We start from the raw sequence: 13,338 nt of genomic DNA, 5'->3' as shown, positions 1-13,338 counted from the left end.
CTAGAAGATGCCAAATGCAAAGCTTTCTACCAGTGATGGCTTCCTACCAGACATTCTTATTCTTGACAAAGGAAAACAGCACATCAGGAAAGGCAGCATTATGTGATCTGGCTATGACCTCAATGATCCCATGTCCATCAGGGATTTCCTATATTGATGCACTCTGCATTTCTATGACTGTAAAATGACTCAGAGTCTGTGTCTGTTCAGACTCTTCCTGAGCTGTGCTCTGAACAGGATGAGATGGACTTCCTGATGGAGGCTCTCATCATCAGGTGAGGACTGGGGGACACATTTTGTATTCATGGTGTGCACTTGTGCTGGATCAATAGTATCTATTGTTCCTGTGATGAATGTTTCAACAGAGGGGTTGTACTTACACTAGCCTTAAAAAATGGTATTCTTCTTTTTTCCTTGTCTAAGAAAAGTTATCTTCCAGAAAGAAAACTATTCTGTGTGCAATAATGATGAAAAGTCAGTGAGGACGTTAATTTTTTCTTGGAATATTTTTCTCTGACCAAGTTGTTTTTTCTCACACTTATGGGACTAGAAACCTCTAGATAATTTTTTGTTATAATTCTTCTGTGGTACAGAATTTATATCTACATGTGGGTCTTGGTTTGATCATGTTCTCACCTTTAGTAAATAATAGAGTCATCTCTAGGCAGGCCATTACTTGTATATGCACTCCAGCTGTGGTGGCAAAGTTTAATAAATTAGACTTGTTACTCGTTAAAGAGCTCATTCTGTTGAATTTACATTGTCATGCTGAACCTTTTGTAGACGAAATGGCCGACTAAGCACCCGGCACAGCTAAACACCCCCGCAGTCATAGGCCACAATAAAAGAGTCCCTCTAGAGACCAATGAACTGTCTTTACCTAACCTGAAACTGTTTTTTAAGCATTTGTACATCAATCAACAAGGGTTATCATAATTGATGATGATTGCTACATGCACACAGCAAAATCAGTGAAGCACATTGATATTGTGCAAAGTACAAATTGAACCGGTGGGAATTTTGACATAGAAGAAATGGAAGCACATTTTGGCTGTCTTAGGAACAAACAACCTGATTGTCAGACATACATGAGGGTTAAACAATGGTTTATTGAAATTTATTTACAAAACAATATTATAGTATTATGAACTGTGGGCATTTCTTCTAGATATGTTTCATAGGAATCAAGGTGTATATATTATATACACAATTATATGTACAAATAGATTTTTCTCAGTGTGGTGCAGAATGAAATATGATCTTTCAATGTTATTCTGTGATTGTAACATACTTTACTGGGATATCCCAATTATCAATGTAATACATGTACCAGGAACCTGGCCAACCAACCCATTTGTCTGAAGCATGCCCCCCCCCCCCCCCCCCGACCAACCATTTTCCTCAGTCCCGAGTGGTCGCTGAGACCATGTTTGACGACTGCATCATGTTTCAATATTTTACTCCCATCGCCTTGTAAATCTGCTCAACAAAATATTAGACAATGTGAAAATGACAGAATGATGTAGTTTTTAATGTACCGGGTCCAAAGCATTAGTATCATTGTGGAATGAAACAAGTTGATAATACCTATGCAGAAGATGTGTGATTTTGTGAAAAGTTTTGTCTTTTGTTAGGTAATGTTAGCTGATTTTGGTTAATATCTTGGTGGAATTTCCATCTACTTCTTACCTTGTAGTAAGTTTGACCACCCCAACATTGTGCGCTGCATCGGGGTATGCTTCAAGCAGTCGCCAAGGTTCCTCATCCTGGAACTCATGAGTGGCGGGAACCTTAAGAACTTTGTCCGAGAGAACAGGCCCAAAACTGTGAGTTTACCCTTCTTCTGGCAGATTACAGGCAACCTGTAAAGCAATAAGTGAAGTGTCCTCAAGGTGTTGTTCCCAGATTTGAAGGAAAGAAAGTGTATTTTCCATGTTAAACTTTGTATAATTTTTCATTATTATTACATTGTATCATCAATAGTCAGTTGCGGAAGTGCAGTACTGTAGTTGGACTTTTCAGAAGTACAACTACAAGACAGTATGTTATCTATAGAGTTTTAAAGAGCTGATGGTAACTTGTTGTTTGTCTTTAGTATAAAATTCTGAAGAGTAAAATTTTCATATCAACAAAATCAATTGCTACTCCAGGGACATCCCTCCAAGCTGACTATGATGGACCTCCTAGAGCTGGCCAAGGATGTGGCACGGGGTTGTCACTACCTGGAGGAGAACCACTTCATCCACAGGTGGGTACAGTCAGACAGATGGTGTAGTAGTAGTAGTATCAAGTATTTGATTATATTGCTGCCAGGGTCCCTGACACAGGAATTGGCAGCAGTTGGCTAGTCTTCACACCGCTCTTCCACGCGGCTCTGTCCAGTTTACGCTGGTTAGGCCGCATACCTTAAAACAGCAAACAATAAACAGCTTCTGGGAAGGCTTTTTGCAAGTAACATTTGATGATGCCGTTAGCATGCTTCAAATAAGTTCAAAGGTAGAGCTGGTACAATGAGATCTTAATAAAAATTGTTTGCTCTTGGGGTTATGGCATTGATCAATTTTACGTCAGATGTCAAGTGCTCAAGGGGGCACATCTGACAGTTTTTATGTAGATCCTTTGTGCCTTTGATTATGCTATAAAGTGCCTCCATGCCTTTCTCTCAACTTGTAAGGTTGTTAGTATGACTGTAAGTCCAGTCTTCAAAGACTGATTGATATCAGTAGTGACCGGAATTGTGCTCTCGAGATGTGAACTAGAATTAACTATCATGACAGCAAATTCTGACAAACTGATACCTCTAGTCTTAAACTGGTCTTATACATTTTGTACCTATCTTACACTGGTGTGCCTAACAAACAAACAAACAAAGAAACAAACAAATGAAACAGTGAAAATAGTCCTTGCCTTATATAGGAAGTTTGAGAATAAAACATTCTTGTGACTGTTCCACAGAGATATTGCCTGCAGGAACATCCTTCTGACTACAAAAACTGGGCCAGACCGCATGGCAAAGATTGGAGACTTTGGAATGGCCAGGGACATCTACAGGTAGGACTGATAATGATGGCTGTTCTGAGAAAATCACTTAATGTACAGATAAAAAAAAACTCTTTGGTGTATGTCACCAAAATTTGCAGGCCTTTGTAAAAAATAATTCCTGCTTAGAATTGACTTTAAAACTTTCTTGAAACCTATTGGCTATTCCTTGACGGATTTAAAGTCACACAAAATTGATTGTCACTTTGCATAAACCATAATGTCGAGAAGGAAAACACTAGAGTCTCCAGCAGGAAAAATAAGTCAGACAACAGATTGACTTACATGTAGGGGGAAATCTGCATCGCTAAATACTTAAAATATGTATTTTGTTGCAATGATATAATTTGCAAAATCTACAGATACATACATTTTTTAAATATATACAATGCTGTAGCAGGCCTTGAGTGTTTCCAAATAACCACCAGGGACTTAAACATTACAGCACAGTATAATCACACTCCATTGATTCTTGAATGTAATAAGATTTTTTAGTGCTTTCTTCTTTCTGTCCTTCCCTACCATTTTCAGTGAAATATTGATTAGTATTAATGGAATGCCATCTCATAATGGCATCAAGGGTTCTCTAACATTCAATAACCTTGCCTTCACTTTGGTGGACTTTGAATTTCAAATTGTCTTCCGGAATTTCCCAAGGTCCAACTACTACAGGAAAGGTGGAAGAGCAATGCTGCCGGTGAAGTGGATGCCTCCAGAGGCCTTCCTCGATGGGGTCTTCACCACCAAAACTGATGTGTGGTAGGTTTTGACAATTCTAGAAATACCATGTTCAGTACATGTTCAGAAAATTAGATACCCATAATTGGGATGGAAGGTTTTTATCTCAAGCTGTGACCTAAGAGCATACAGAATGAAATTGGATGGCTTCTTTACTTCATGTTCTACTCCTGCAGGTCCTTTGGAGTGTTGCTGTGGGAAGTGATGTCTCTAGGATACATGCCCTATCCTGGCAAGAGCAACCAGGAGGTCATGCAGTTTGTGACTGAGGGAGGCAGGATGGACCCCCCACGTAGCTGCCCTGGACCAGTGTAGGTTCTTCCTCTTCAGGTTACATGCTTAACCTCTTTAGGTAGAGGTCTATAAGCACGGGACAGAAGGACTGTAAGGGTTGGTCCACTTACACTGGGAAGGACCCCTTAACTTTTTTCGATAAGTGTGGTGGGTTCATTTATGTGCTCGAGAAGTGGCTCTCCTCAAACATTCCTAACTGAAGTTATTAATTAGGTACTCATTTGCACCTGAGTGAAGTGTGGAAATTTGTGTAAAGTGCCTTTACCAAGGGCACAACGTCAGGGCAACGTCCTTAGTTAACCTTCAGCCTACCGTGGAAACATGTGTGACCATTGTGTCACACATGGCTATCTATTTGGGCCAGTGACCCTCTTACGTCCGTGGCATTTGGGGTTTTCAGAACTGTGGAAAGATTTCTGTTGCAGCATTCTATTTTGAACACTGCCAACAGATTAGTGAGTCAAACTAATTTTCAGGACTACAGAATGGCAACATTCAATTATGAACACTGAGTTTGTAAAGCATCAATGCAGCCCCTCGTTGTCAGTAGACATGCTCAAAAACAGGAATACACACCAGGAAACATCAAAAGTTGTCCTGGAAAAACAGCAATGAACCTCCGGTGAAACCACTTACCGACCTGGTAGATATGTAAATATGCCAAGTTGATTCTTTGTAATAATGAATAATGCATTTGCTAATTGCTTGTTATGATGCCAGTAAGACTTACCAGCATGATTAATTAACGAAGTCAAAAGATAAAAGTGTGCTTCCTAATTGAAGCTGATATTAGTCAGTCAGTAACTGGAGATGGACTCTTGATAAACCATCATGGATCACACTAATTGGCTGTTTCAAGCCGGCTGTAAAGAGGGTCATAGCCTGTCATACACATGCATGCTGCCACTGCAATCAGTCAATAATTCTCAACAGACTTGAAAGCTTTACTTCAACTCTCAAAATTCCATTGGAGAGCCTAGAACTGCCACATTAAAAAATTGTGAATTCAAAGAGATATAATGTAGCAGCAATAATTCCTGAGGTATACATACTTCAGACATGCAGTTGTTCAGCTCATTTTTGAGAAGGCGTTTCATTGACGTCGTAAGAATCATAATTTGAATCCCTGGCGACCTTGTTGGCAGCCAACTAGAAGAAGAAGCAGCATCTTTGTGTGGTTTGCACACATATGCTGTTATCCAACATGGCACAGATGACGTCAAATGAAAAGCCTATTTACCACCATATTCTAACCAAAAGTTTATTGCAAGTGCTTGCCCGGAGGCTAATTGCAAGTGCATGTAACATGAAAAGGACGGACAGACAATGGGGAACAATATAGCATGTGACTACTCTAGTCTAAATACTGACACTAAATTCTAACTTATTGGGTTTGACTGCTTTTTCGGAGGCAGTGGCAGGTCAAGGGTACCTAGCAGAATTATCAGAGTTGATGTTTAAGGCGGTCCATGTCTCCATGATAAAAAAACATAGCTGTTGTGATTGAAGGCTGTCTGTCTCCTACAGGTATAGAATAATGACACAGTGCTGGCAGCAGAACCCGGAGGACCGACCCTGCTTCTCCACCGTCCTGGAGCGACTAGGCTACTGCACACAGGTGAGCGTAAGTCACCTCTTACATAAATGTCTGGAAAGAGGACTCTGGACCAATGTACAAACTACATGACTGTATTTTTTTGTGTTGGATTAATCATAAAGCGGTATGGTCCCTAACAGGAGTGACAGTATGCCACCAGATTTGATATTATCATTGAAATAGATACATGTACTGATAACACAGCTGCTCATTGGTGGGAATTTTCATCTACAGATTTTGTACCCATCACCAGGCATCACCGTGACTGTACTTTTAATCACCTGAATGTAGTAAGAGTAGGAGTCCATTTTGGGGTGCAGTTACAGAGCTCTATGTGGCTGTGCCTTCTGTTGGCTGTGAATAAGATGTCCAGTGCTTCCAAATTGCACGGAAAAGATGTTGTTTCCACTTCAAATTTCCCCTCTAAAATGCTCACAGAGCTGGGGAGCGCAGCTGTTGGAAGAGAAGTTTATAGGTTGTTGATGGGTGGCGTAAGTTCAATTGATGATAATAAGATTATTGATGAGGAAAAGCCCCTTTCTTTGCCACACAGGATCCAGATGTCATCAACACCAGCCTGCCTGTGTGTGACCTTGTTCCTGAGGAGGAGAACCACACCATTGTGCGACCTGACAACCACCAGAACCTGACTCCCCTGCAGGTGCACCGCCCCCCGACGGATTCAGCCCAAACTGCACAAGCCCAGAATGCAGCCACTCCGTCGCAGGGAGCTGGCAGTGCCTCCGCCGCTGATGCCCCCGTGACTAACACCAATCAGAACCAGAACAGCACCCTGCAGGAAGCTCCCAAGGCAAGAGGCAGCCCTGCCCAGAGGAGCCAGAGTCCTGCAATGGTGGAGCAGTTGGAGAGCAGCCCTGGGGGAACCCATGGGCGGTCCTGGAGGGAGGGGCTCCAGGTCAGGTCTGGCAGCCAGAGCACCTCCAACTCACCCGTCAGCACTCTGGAGAGGAAAGAGAAGTCCAAGAAGGAGAAGAAGAAGGACAAGGGAAAGGACCAGGGAAGTGTGAAGAAAGGCAGCAAGAAGGCTAAGCCGACAAACCTGTGGAACCCAACGTACAACAGTTGTGATGTGGGTGTAGAGACAGTGTCAGGCCGGGTGGGAGAGCCCAACCGCAGTGTGCTGGAGACCAGTGCCTCAGCAGATGACTCCGGGTTTGGCACGGATGCAGACTTAGTGAGCAACCTTGCCCGCCAGCGGTCGCTCAGCTCCATGTCTGAGGAGAGTAACAACAGAGATTCAGGCCTCAGTCTGGACAATGTGACCGTTTCTCCACAGTCTTGTTAACATGCTGGCTTGAACAGCACATACACGTAGCACTCAAGAACAGAATGCTGGATGATGTTAACTTGACAAAGAAGCTGTTGGGTTTCTGAGTTGTGTCTGTATTCACTCATTGGTAACACTCAGCTAACTCTTGAATCTAGAAGTCTTGTTATGTGTACTTATAAGATCTACATGATATTGTTAATGCTTGGTCGGAATCACATTCTGTTCAACATGATGATTTTGTTTAGTTTGCTGGATGTTGCTCCCCAGCTAATTAGCCTGTTTTTTATAGTACTGGTAGTACATTATTGCAAAATGCTGTTATGTACATAAAATGAAATCTACATATTGTGTGTATCTCAGTGGATCTGCTACAGGTACATTGTGTATTTTTGCTATTGGTAAAAATGTCAATTTAACTTTGCAACATGCATTGTTCATAAAGTAAGGGTGGGAAAGGTGCTGCTGTATTGATGACCAAGTATTCTTGGTAAAGTGATAGTGAGCAACAAAGACATTTACATAGAATGACACCCTGTAATTGGAGACATGTTAAACTGTGCAGTGGTTAGATACACAAGACTATCTCACAAGATGACTCAAATCAGCAGGGCCTCAGAACTCCAGGACATACAATGTAGAGGACAATCTGACCATTGCAAGCTAGAGCTTAAAAGTACTGGTCCAACGATTTCCCAAGTTCTTTGCACTTGATGTACAATGTGTATATAAGGACAAGTTAGGATACTATTTTATGAACCTTAAGTTAATTTGAATTGTGTATGGTAGGATTTTAAGCTGTCACAGGTGTATAAGATTGGTCAAAAGAATGGCATTGTTGCTATACTGACATATATGTCTGTATCTACACCAGGCTGTAGGAAGGTTTTGTGAGCTCAAACCTTGTATGTGGACAACAGTTCTGTAGCAGTAGGCAGGAATACTTAGGGAAAAGTAGAATTCTAACATATTGGACAAATTGCACTCCAATAGTGAATATGATTGCGTATGAGTGTCAATCAGAATGAGCTAAGTTATATTCAAGCACTAATTCTTATGTACAAAATGCTAAAAATTAGTAGTGTTGATGTTACACATAATGTAATAACAGGTAATGTAACAATTGTACAATGTATTATGAATTTTGTGTAGGGAACACAAGCTGTAAAAACTGTGATACTGCCAAAGTTAACTGTGTGTTAATAAGCTTAAGGTAAGTGTCATGTTGATGGTTTTGAGACAAGAAGTACCTAACATTATTGAATTAATGTATAGTTTAAGTAGTGGATATTAGCTGGTGTGCCAAGAAATCTTTGGTATACACTGCACACTGCCAATGTGCATTATTGTTGCACTACGTGTTATCAATACATAGTAAGGATTTGCACCCATGTGTTTGTATTCAGCAACAATGAAGACAAAATAATATATGATTATCACTTTAATGTAAATACTCAATGTCAAGTTGGTACACAACCTTTCTCACAGCCAAAACACTGTCCAAAAGAATTACATTTGGTAGCTAAGTGTCTCCAGCACTTGCCATTCTTAGCATGACAACATATTAGAGGAATCTTATTATTGTGATGATAAGTGACTTTGTGACAAGCTGACCGAACTTTGGCGTTTTTGCGATCAAAGATAAAGAGGTAGAAAATGTGTTCATCTTCAGTAGAATGACACAGTGAGCTTCTCACGAAATATTGGTGTAATAAATTAGATGTAGACTGTGTATTGGGTGAAGGAACTGTATTCTGTACATAAGATATTTTTCTGGGCATGTTGAATTTGTACTTAGCTAGCTTGTGAGCTTGACCCATAACATTGTACTGTCACAATAGTCAATGTGGAAAATGCAGTCATTTTTCCTTACCAGAGGGACAGCTGCAATATGTTAGCTGTGGATACTCTTTGCGGTGTATGTGGTAGAAACACTTGTTCCTCCATATGTAAGATTGCCTCACAACAACAATATCAACTTATTATAAAGTAAAGTTTGTCATTATAGGGACTTAATTTGAACTAGTAGCAGAGAGAAGTTGGTGAAATCTGATACTTGACAAGGGTCATCTTACTCATATGTAGGACATTCAAGTTTAATTGATAACGTTAAGTCTCTACTTTAGATTAAATGAACGAAGAACTTACTAATAGAGATCAACAGGAGAGGGGTACTGTAGATGGAAGTGGGGGTCTGTGCATGTGGATGCTTGTTGCTGGTGGTGACATATTATATTTTTGATGCAGATTGTATATGAGACAGGATTATATGTACAAATCTATGATAAAAGATTATAATGTTGATTGTACTGTGCTGTGATTTTGGCACTGTTCACAGCCTGTGGGTAGGCCAGAAGCTAGGGCAAGTATGAAGCATAGACAGTTACTCAAAAGAGTTGCTTGAGTACAATATGGAACTTCATATATATGAATGCTATGATGATAGAGATTTGATGTCAGACAAGTTCCCATAAACAGGTCCATAGGAAAGCCTTGATGTGCAATAAGAAGGTCTGCACCATGATATTATCTTAGTTGGTGTAGTGTACACAATGTACATCATGTGTGTAAACATGACATGTACAAATGTTATGTTGGATAGTTGTAATGAGGATGCTGCTTTGGTCAAGGAGCTTTAAAGTTTTTTTAAAGCTTTAATATCACAACAGAAGAGAACAAAACCAAACAACCTACAATTGTTCCGATTTAGCCATGAACCATTTAGATTAAATATTAGTATTCATTTCACATCCAATCCATTGGTTTAACAATAACATGCATGCATTTTGATCTATAACGTTACAAACACGATGACATGATAAAAACAAGAGTTTTGGACCAACGGTCAGTCTTGTACTGTGATTTCGTCTCTGTTGCAGGTAATATTGAATAAGTCAGTAGAAGGGAGGAGGATGGTAACGATATATGTTTGAGCTGTGTTTTCAGTGTTTTTGGTGGTTCATATTAAAAGGTTTGTCCTGTTTATCTGACTTTGTTTGGAATATTTTATCACATTATGTTCCTTAAGGTTTGGTCAGTTGGGGTGACAGTGCAGGTTGGAGAAAATACAGAAAATTGGTCCTCAAGAAGGTTAACAAAATGGACATGGAGAATGATACAACAGAAAGACATCCAAGAGTTCCAAAAAATGTGAAATCTGTTAGGAATCACTTCTTTTACTTGGTAATCAAAATCCCGTTATTGTTACCTGATGAGAGTATCTTGAAAAAAATGCAGTTAACACACAGTAGTCTCGGGGATTGCAAGAGACTTCCTTAATGAGGTAGACAAAATACCATGATTCTCTTAGAAAAAAAATTATAGCACATATTTCAACTTGCACTTTGTTAGATCTTAACATGACTCTCGCCCTGACTGACGCATGTGACAGGTGGTTGCAAGTAGTTACCCAGTCTTCAATGCTACTCCGACCGCACGGTATCTGACAATGCACACCGAATAGAGCCAAACGTATTTTTCTCTACCTGGTCTGATACCCTTTATCATATACATATCATGTATGTATGGAGCTTAACATATTATGCTGTTTTATTACAGTGTTACAGCAAATTAGAAAGAAACCACAAATCCCCTAGGTCACTTATCTAAATGTGTATGAGGATAATAAGTTTCTCATCATCTATTCTGACATATCATATATATTTCTCACAATTAGTAAGTTACCACTGAGAAAAACATTTATTTTGTAACCGTCGATACTTATTACATGAGCTGTGCAATTATTCTGCTTTTGTGTTAATGAAACTAAACGCAGGTGCTTTGCTGGCGCCGCTTTCAATTAGCACTCCTTAGCAGACCAAAAAGGAACTAATCACCTACGTCATTGGCAGCTTATTAGTATGCAGCGAACGTTGCATTGAATAGTACAAACTAGAGTTCCACGACCTCATACCTTCGCCAAATGATTTTAACCTTTTTGAATGACGTATCAGGAGTGTTTCTCATCAATTATAAATCATACCAGTTGATCTTCTTCACCCAAAAAACAAAAGTATGAGCTTAACAAAGAAGGTTGTGCTAACAAAGTAACATTTACCATGAATTATCCAAATGAGGTCCTTATTAGCATAATTTGATTCAACGATGTTCACATTCACATAACTTCCAAATGACACAAGTATGAAATTGGCATCATTTACCTGTATGGAACTATAGTAGTTTCTCATTAATTATGCAAATTAGGCCTACATTTGCATATTTTTTATCTATCAAAATTCCTCAGTAACAAATGTCACATATTTCAATAGTCATATCATGGAACACAGCGGGTTTTTAAAATTGTCTCATTAATCATGCAAATTAGAATCTGATTTGCATAATTATCGTCCAATCAGACAAAGCATCACGTAAGCTATCTACATACCAAAAATCATTAACATCCATCAAGCCCATCTTGAGTTATAGTATTTTCTCATTAATTATGCAAATGAGGTCTTCATTTGCATAATTGATATCTATTAATATTTCTCTCTTCTTCAGTTACATATGTCACATGTTTGAGAGTCCTACTATGGAATTTGGCGGCTGTATAAACTTTCCTCATTAATTACACAAATAAGATAATGATTTACATAATAAGTATCTAATCATGTACGTCATCACTCAAGCTATCATTTTCAAAATTCATGACCATCCATCAAGCCCTTCTTGAGTTATTCCCTTTCAAAGTCTGAACCAAAACCTGCTCCTGCAGTTCCAAAAAAGCCGCTAGGGGGCCCAAACCCGTACCACTTACTCTCTGCCCAAAGAGCCATCTACCACTCAAAAATCAGTTTCATAGCATGTCCAGAACACGAGATATCGAAACAGGAAGTTCCGCTGCAGTACCGTAACAAGCCGCTAGGGGACCCAAAATTTAATCGTTTCCTGGTCTCATCAAGACCTACCTACCTACCAAATATCAAGACAATCCACCCAAGCCTTCTCGAGTTATGCTGTACGTTACAAACACACATACAAACGCTACCCTCTGCATAACCTTCTCGGCGAAGGTTTTATTTATAATAGAAGCATTTATTTATAAGAATGCTAGGGGACGCTTTAAATCTGTTAAATATAGATTTCTAAGGTGTAGTTCTGCTTTTATTCCGCTAAGAGACGTCGTTGTCTTGTAAAGTTAGCGAAAAAAACGTTCGCATGTCGGCCAGGAAGGGGGCGGATGCCAGAAAAATATGCAATGAATGTAGCTTTGATTGAATTACAGCATAACCTGTATCGCATAAAGCTCCCTTATAAAGTTATGTTGAGCCTAGCCCAGGATTTCTTCAGTTTAATTAATTGTTGCTATGTGCGTATCAACAGGCAAATCATGAGAAAATGAATAGATAATCGTAGCTCAATTTGCCTTGCTGAGATGAAGTCCACCAGAGAACGAATGCCTTGTTAGCTTACTTTGCCTTCACCGGGCGGTGACGTCGGCCATCTCTCCACAAGCCGCCGGCCTGGATCTATGTTTACGTTTGACTAACTGGATGATCTGTCAGCCTGTTTGCTCATAACTCCACTGTTTGTTGTCGAAAGACAAAAAAAAATCATCAGCGAAACTCGGGCGCTATTTTGCAAACACATCCCGTCTCCTCGCAACAGTAAAATTCACATGTGGAATTTATACTATTTAACGTCACACGGAATTGCAGCGGGGGTGATGTAGAACCGCAGGCTGTGGGCGTTGCCTTGTGTATATATGAGAAGGAAGCGCTATAGCTATGATCAGCTATGGCTGACATAGCTGATTTAACAGTATTTTGTAGAGTGGAGAAAACATGACATCCCGTTTTAACGTTAACATACTCACGTGTATTTCAGACAACTATAACGAATTGCCATTAAAATAGTAGACATGATAATCTGTCGTCAGTACCAAAATAACGTGTCTTAAACAGAACACAATGACATAATGTGAGGATACATATAAGCGCAGTATTTTTAAAACCGTAACGTCCAAACATGCCATAGCTTAACATGATATGCTGACAATCTATACGTAGAGGCATACTACCTTCAGCTTCAGATAGCATACCTGTTCTTTGCCTATTGGATGTTTTGGTATACACATGTGTGAACATATTTCAAGCTAGCTGGCAAGAGTTAAAGAATTCAGTTTGAATCTGAAACTTCAACAGCGCATCTATGAATAGTGCACAGTGTCATACATTCCACCTACGTAACGTTACGTCTGTACTTGTTTACAGTATTGACTGATCATTTATAGCATATCATGTTTCATCCGGATTCCGGATCTACTAACGTACAAACAGGGTATATAAACAGTCGAAGCTATCTCAGTATTGTCCATATACCATAAGTTAATCCTATATATTTGCTGTCGTACAATCACATGTACCTCGACAAACTATGTAAA

The 13,338-nt window shown here is 39.6% G+C and overlaps 1 protein-coding gene across 4 annotated transcripts in view; it reads left to right on the top strand.

The window, feature by feature from the left end:
- LOC136433202 (tyrosine-protein kinase receptor-like) overlaps nt 1-8,223 on the top strand; it is an 83,788-nt gene extending 75,565 nt beyond the window's left edge. For 3 of the 4 annotated variants that reach the window (XM_066425152.1, XM_066425149.1, XM_066425150.1), the window contains 8 exons: nt 211-275; nt 1,697-1,826; nt 2,151-2,248; nt 2,956-3,051; nt 3,697-3,798; nt 3,954-4,088; nt 5,599-5,695; nt 6,222-8,223. In XM_066425152.1, the coding sequence (XP_066281249.1) occupies nt 211-275; nt 1,697-1,826; nt 2,151-2,248; nt 2,956-3,051; nt 3,697-3,798; nt 3,954-4,088; nt 5,599-5,695; nt 6,222-6,974 (1,476 nt within the window). In that variant the 3' untranslated portion in view covers nt 6,975-8,223. The remainder of the gene's footprint in view (nt 1-210; nt 276-1,696; nt 1,827-2,150; nt 2,249-2,955; nt 3,052-3,696; nt 3,799-3,953; nt 4,089-5,598; nt 5,696-6,221) is intronic. The other variant, XM_066425151.1, reaches the window with a different exon arrangement.
- Nucleotides 8,224-13,338: the final 5,115 nt, after the last annotated feature.

The sequence above is a fragment of the Branchiostoma lanceolatum genome, chromosome 4 (assembly GCF_035083965.1).
Source record: "Branchiostoma lanceolatum isolate klBraLanc5 chromosome 4, klBraLanc5.hap2, whole genome shotgun sequence".
NCBI lineage: Eukaryota > Metazoa > Chordata > Leptocardii > Amphioxiformes > Branchiostomatidae > Branchiostoma > Branchiostoma lanceolatum.
The sequence above is the reverse complement of the archived record's forward strand: the minus strand, read 5'-3'. Positions and strand labels throughout refer to the sequence as shown.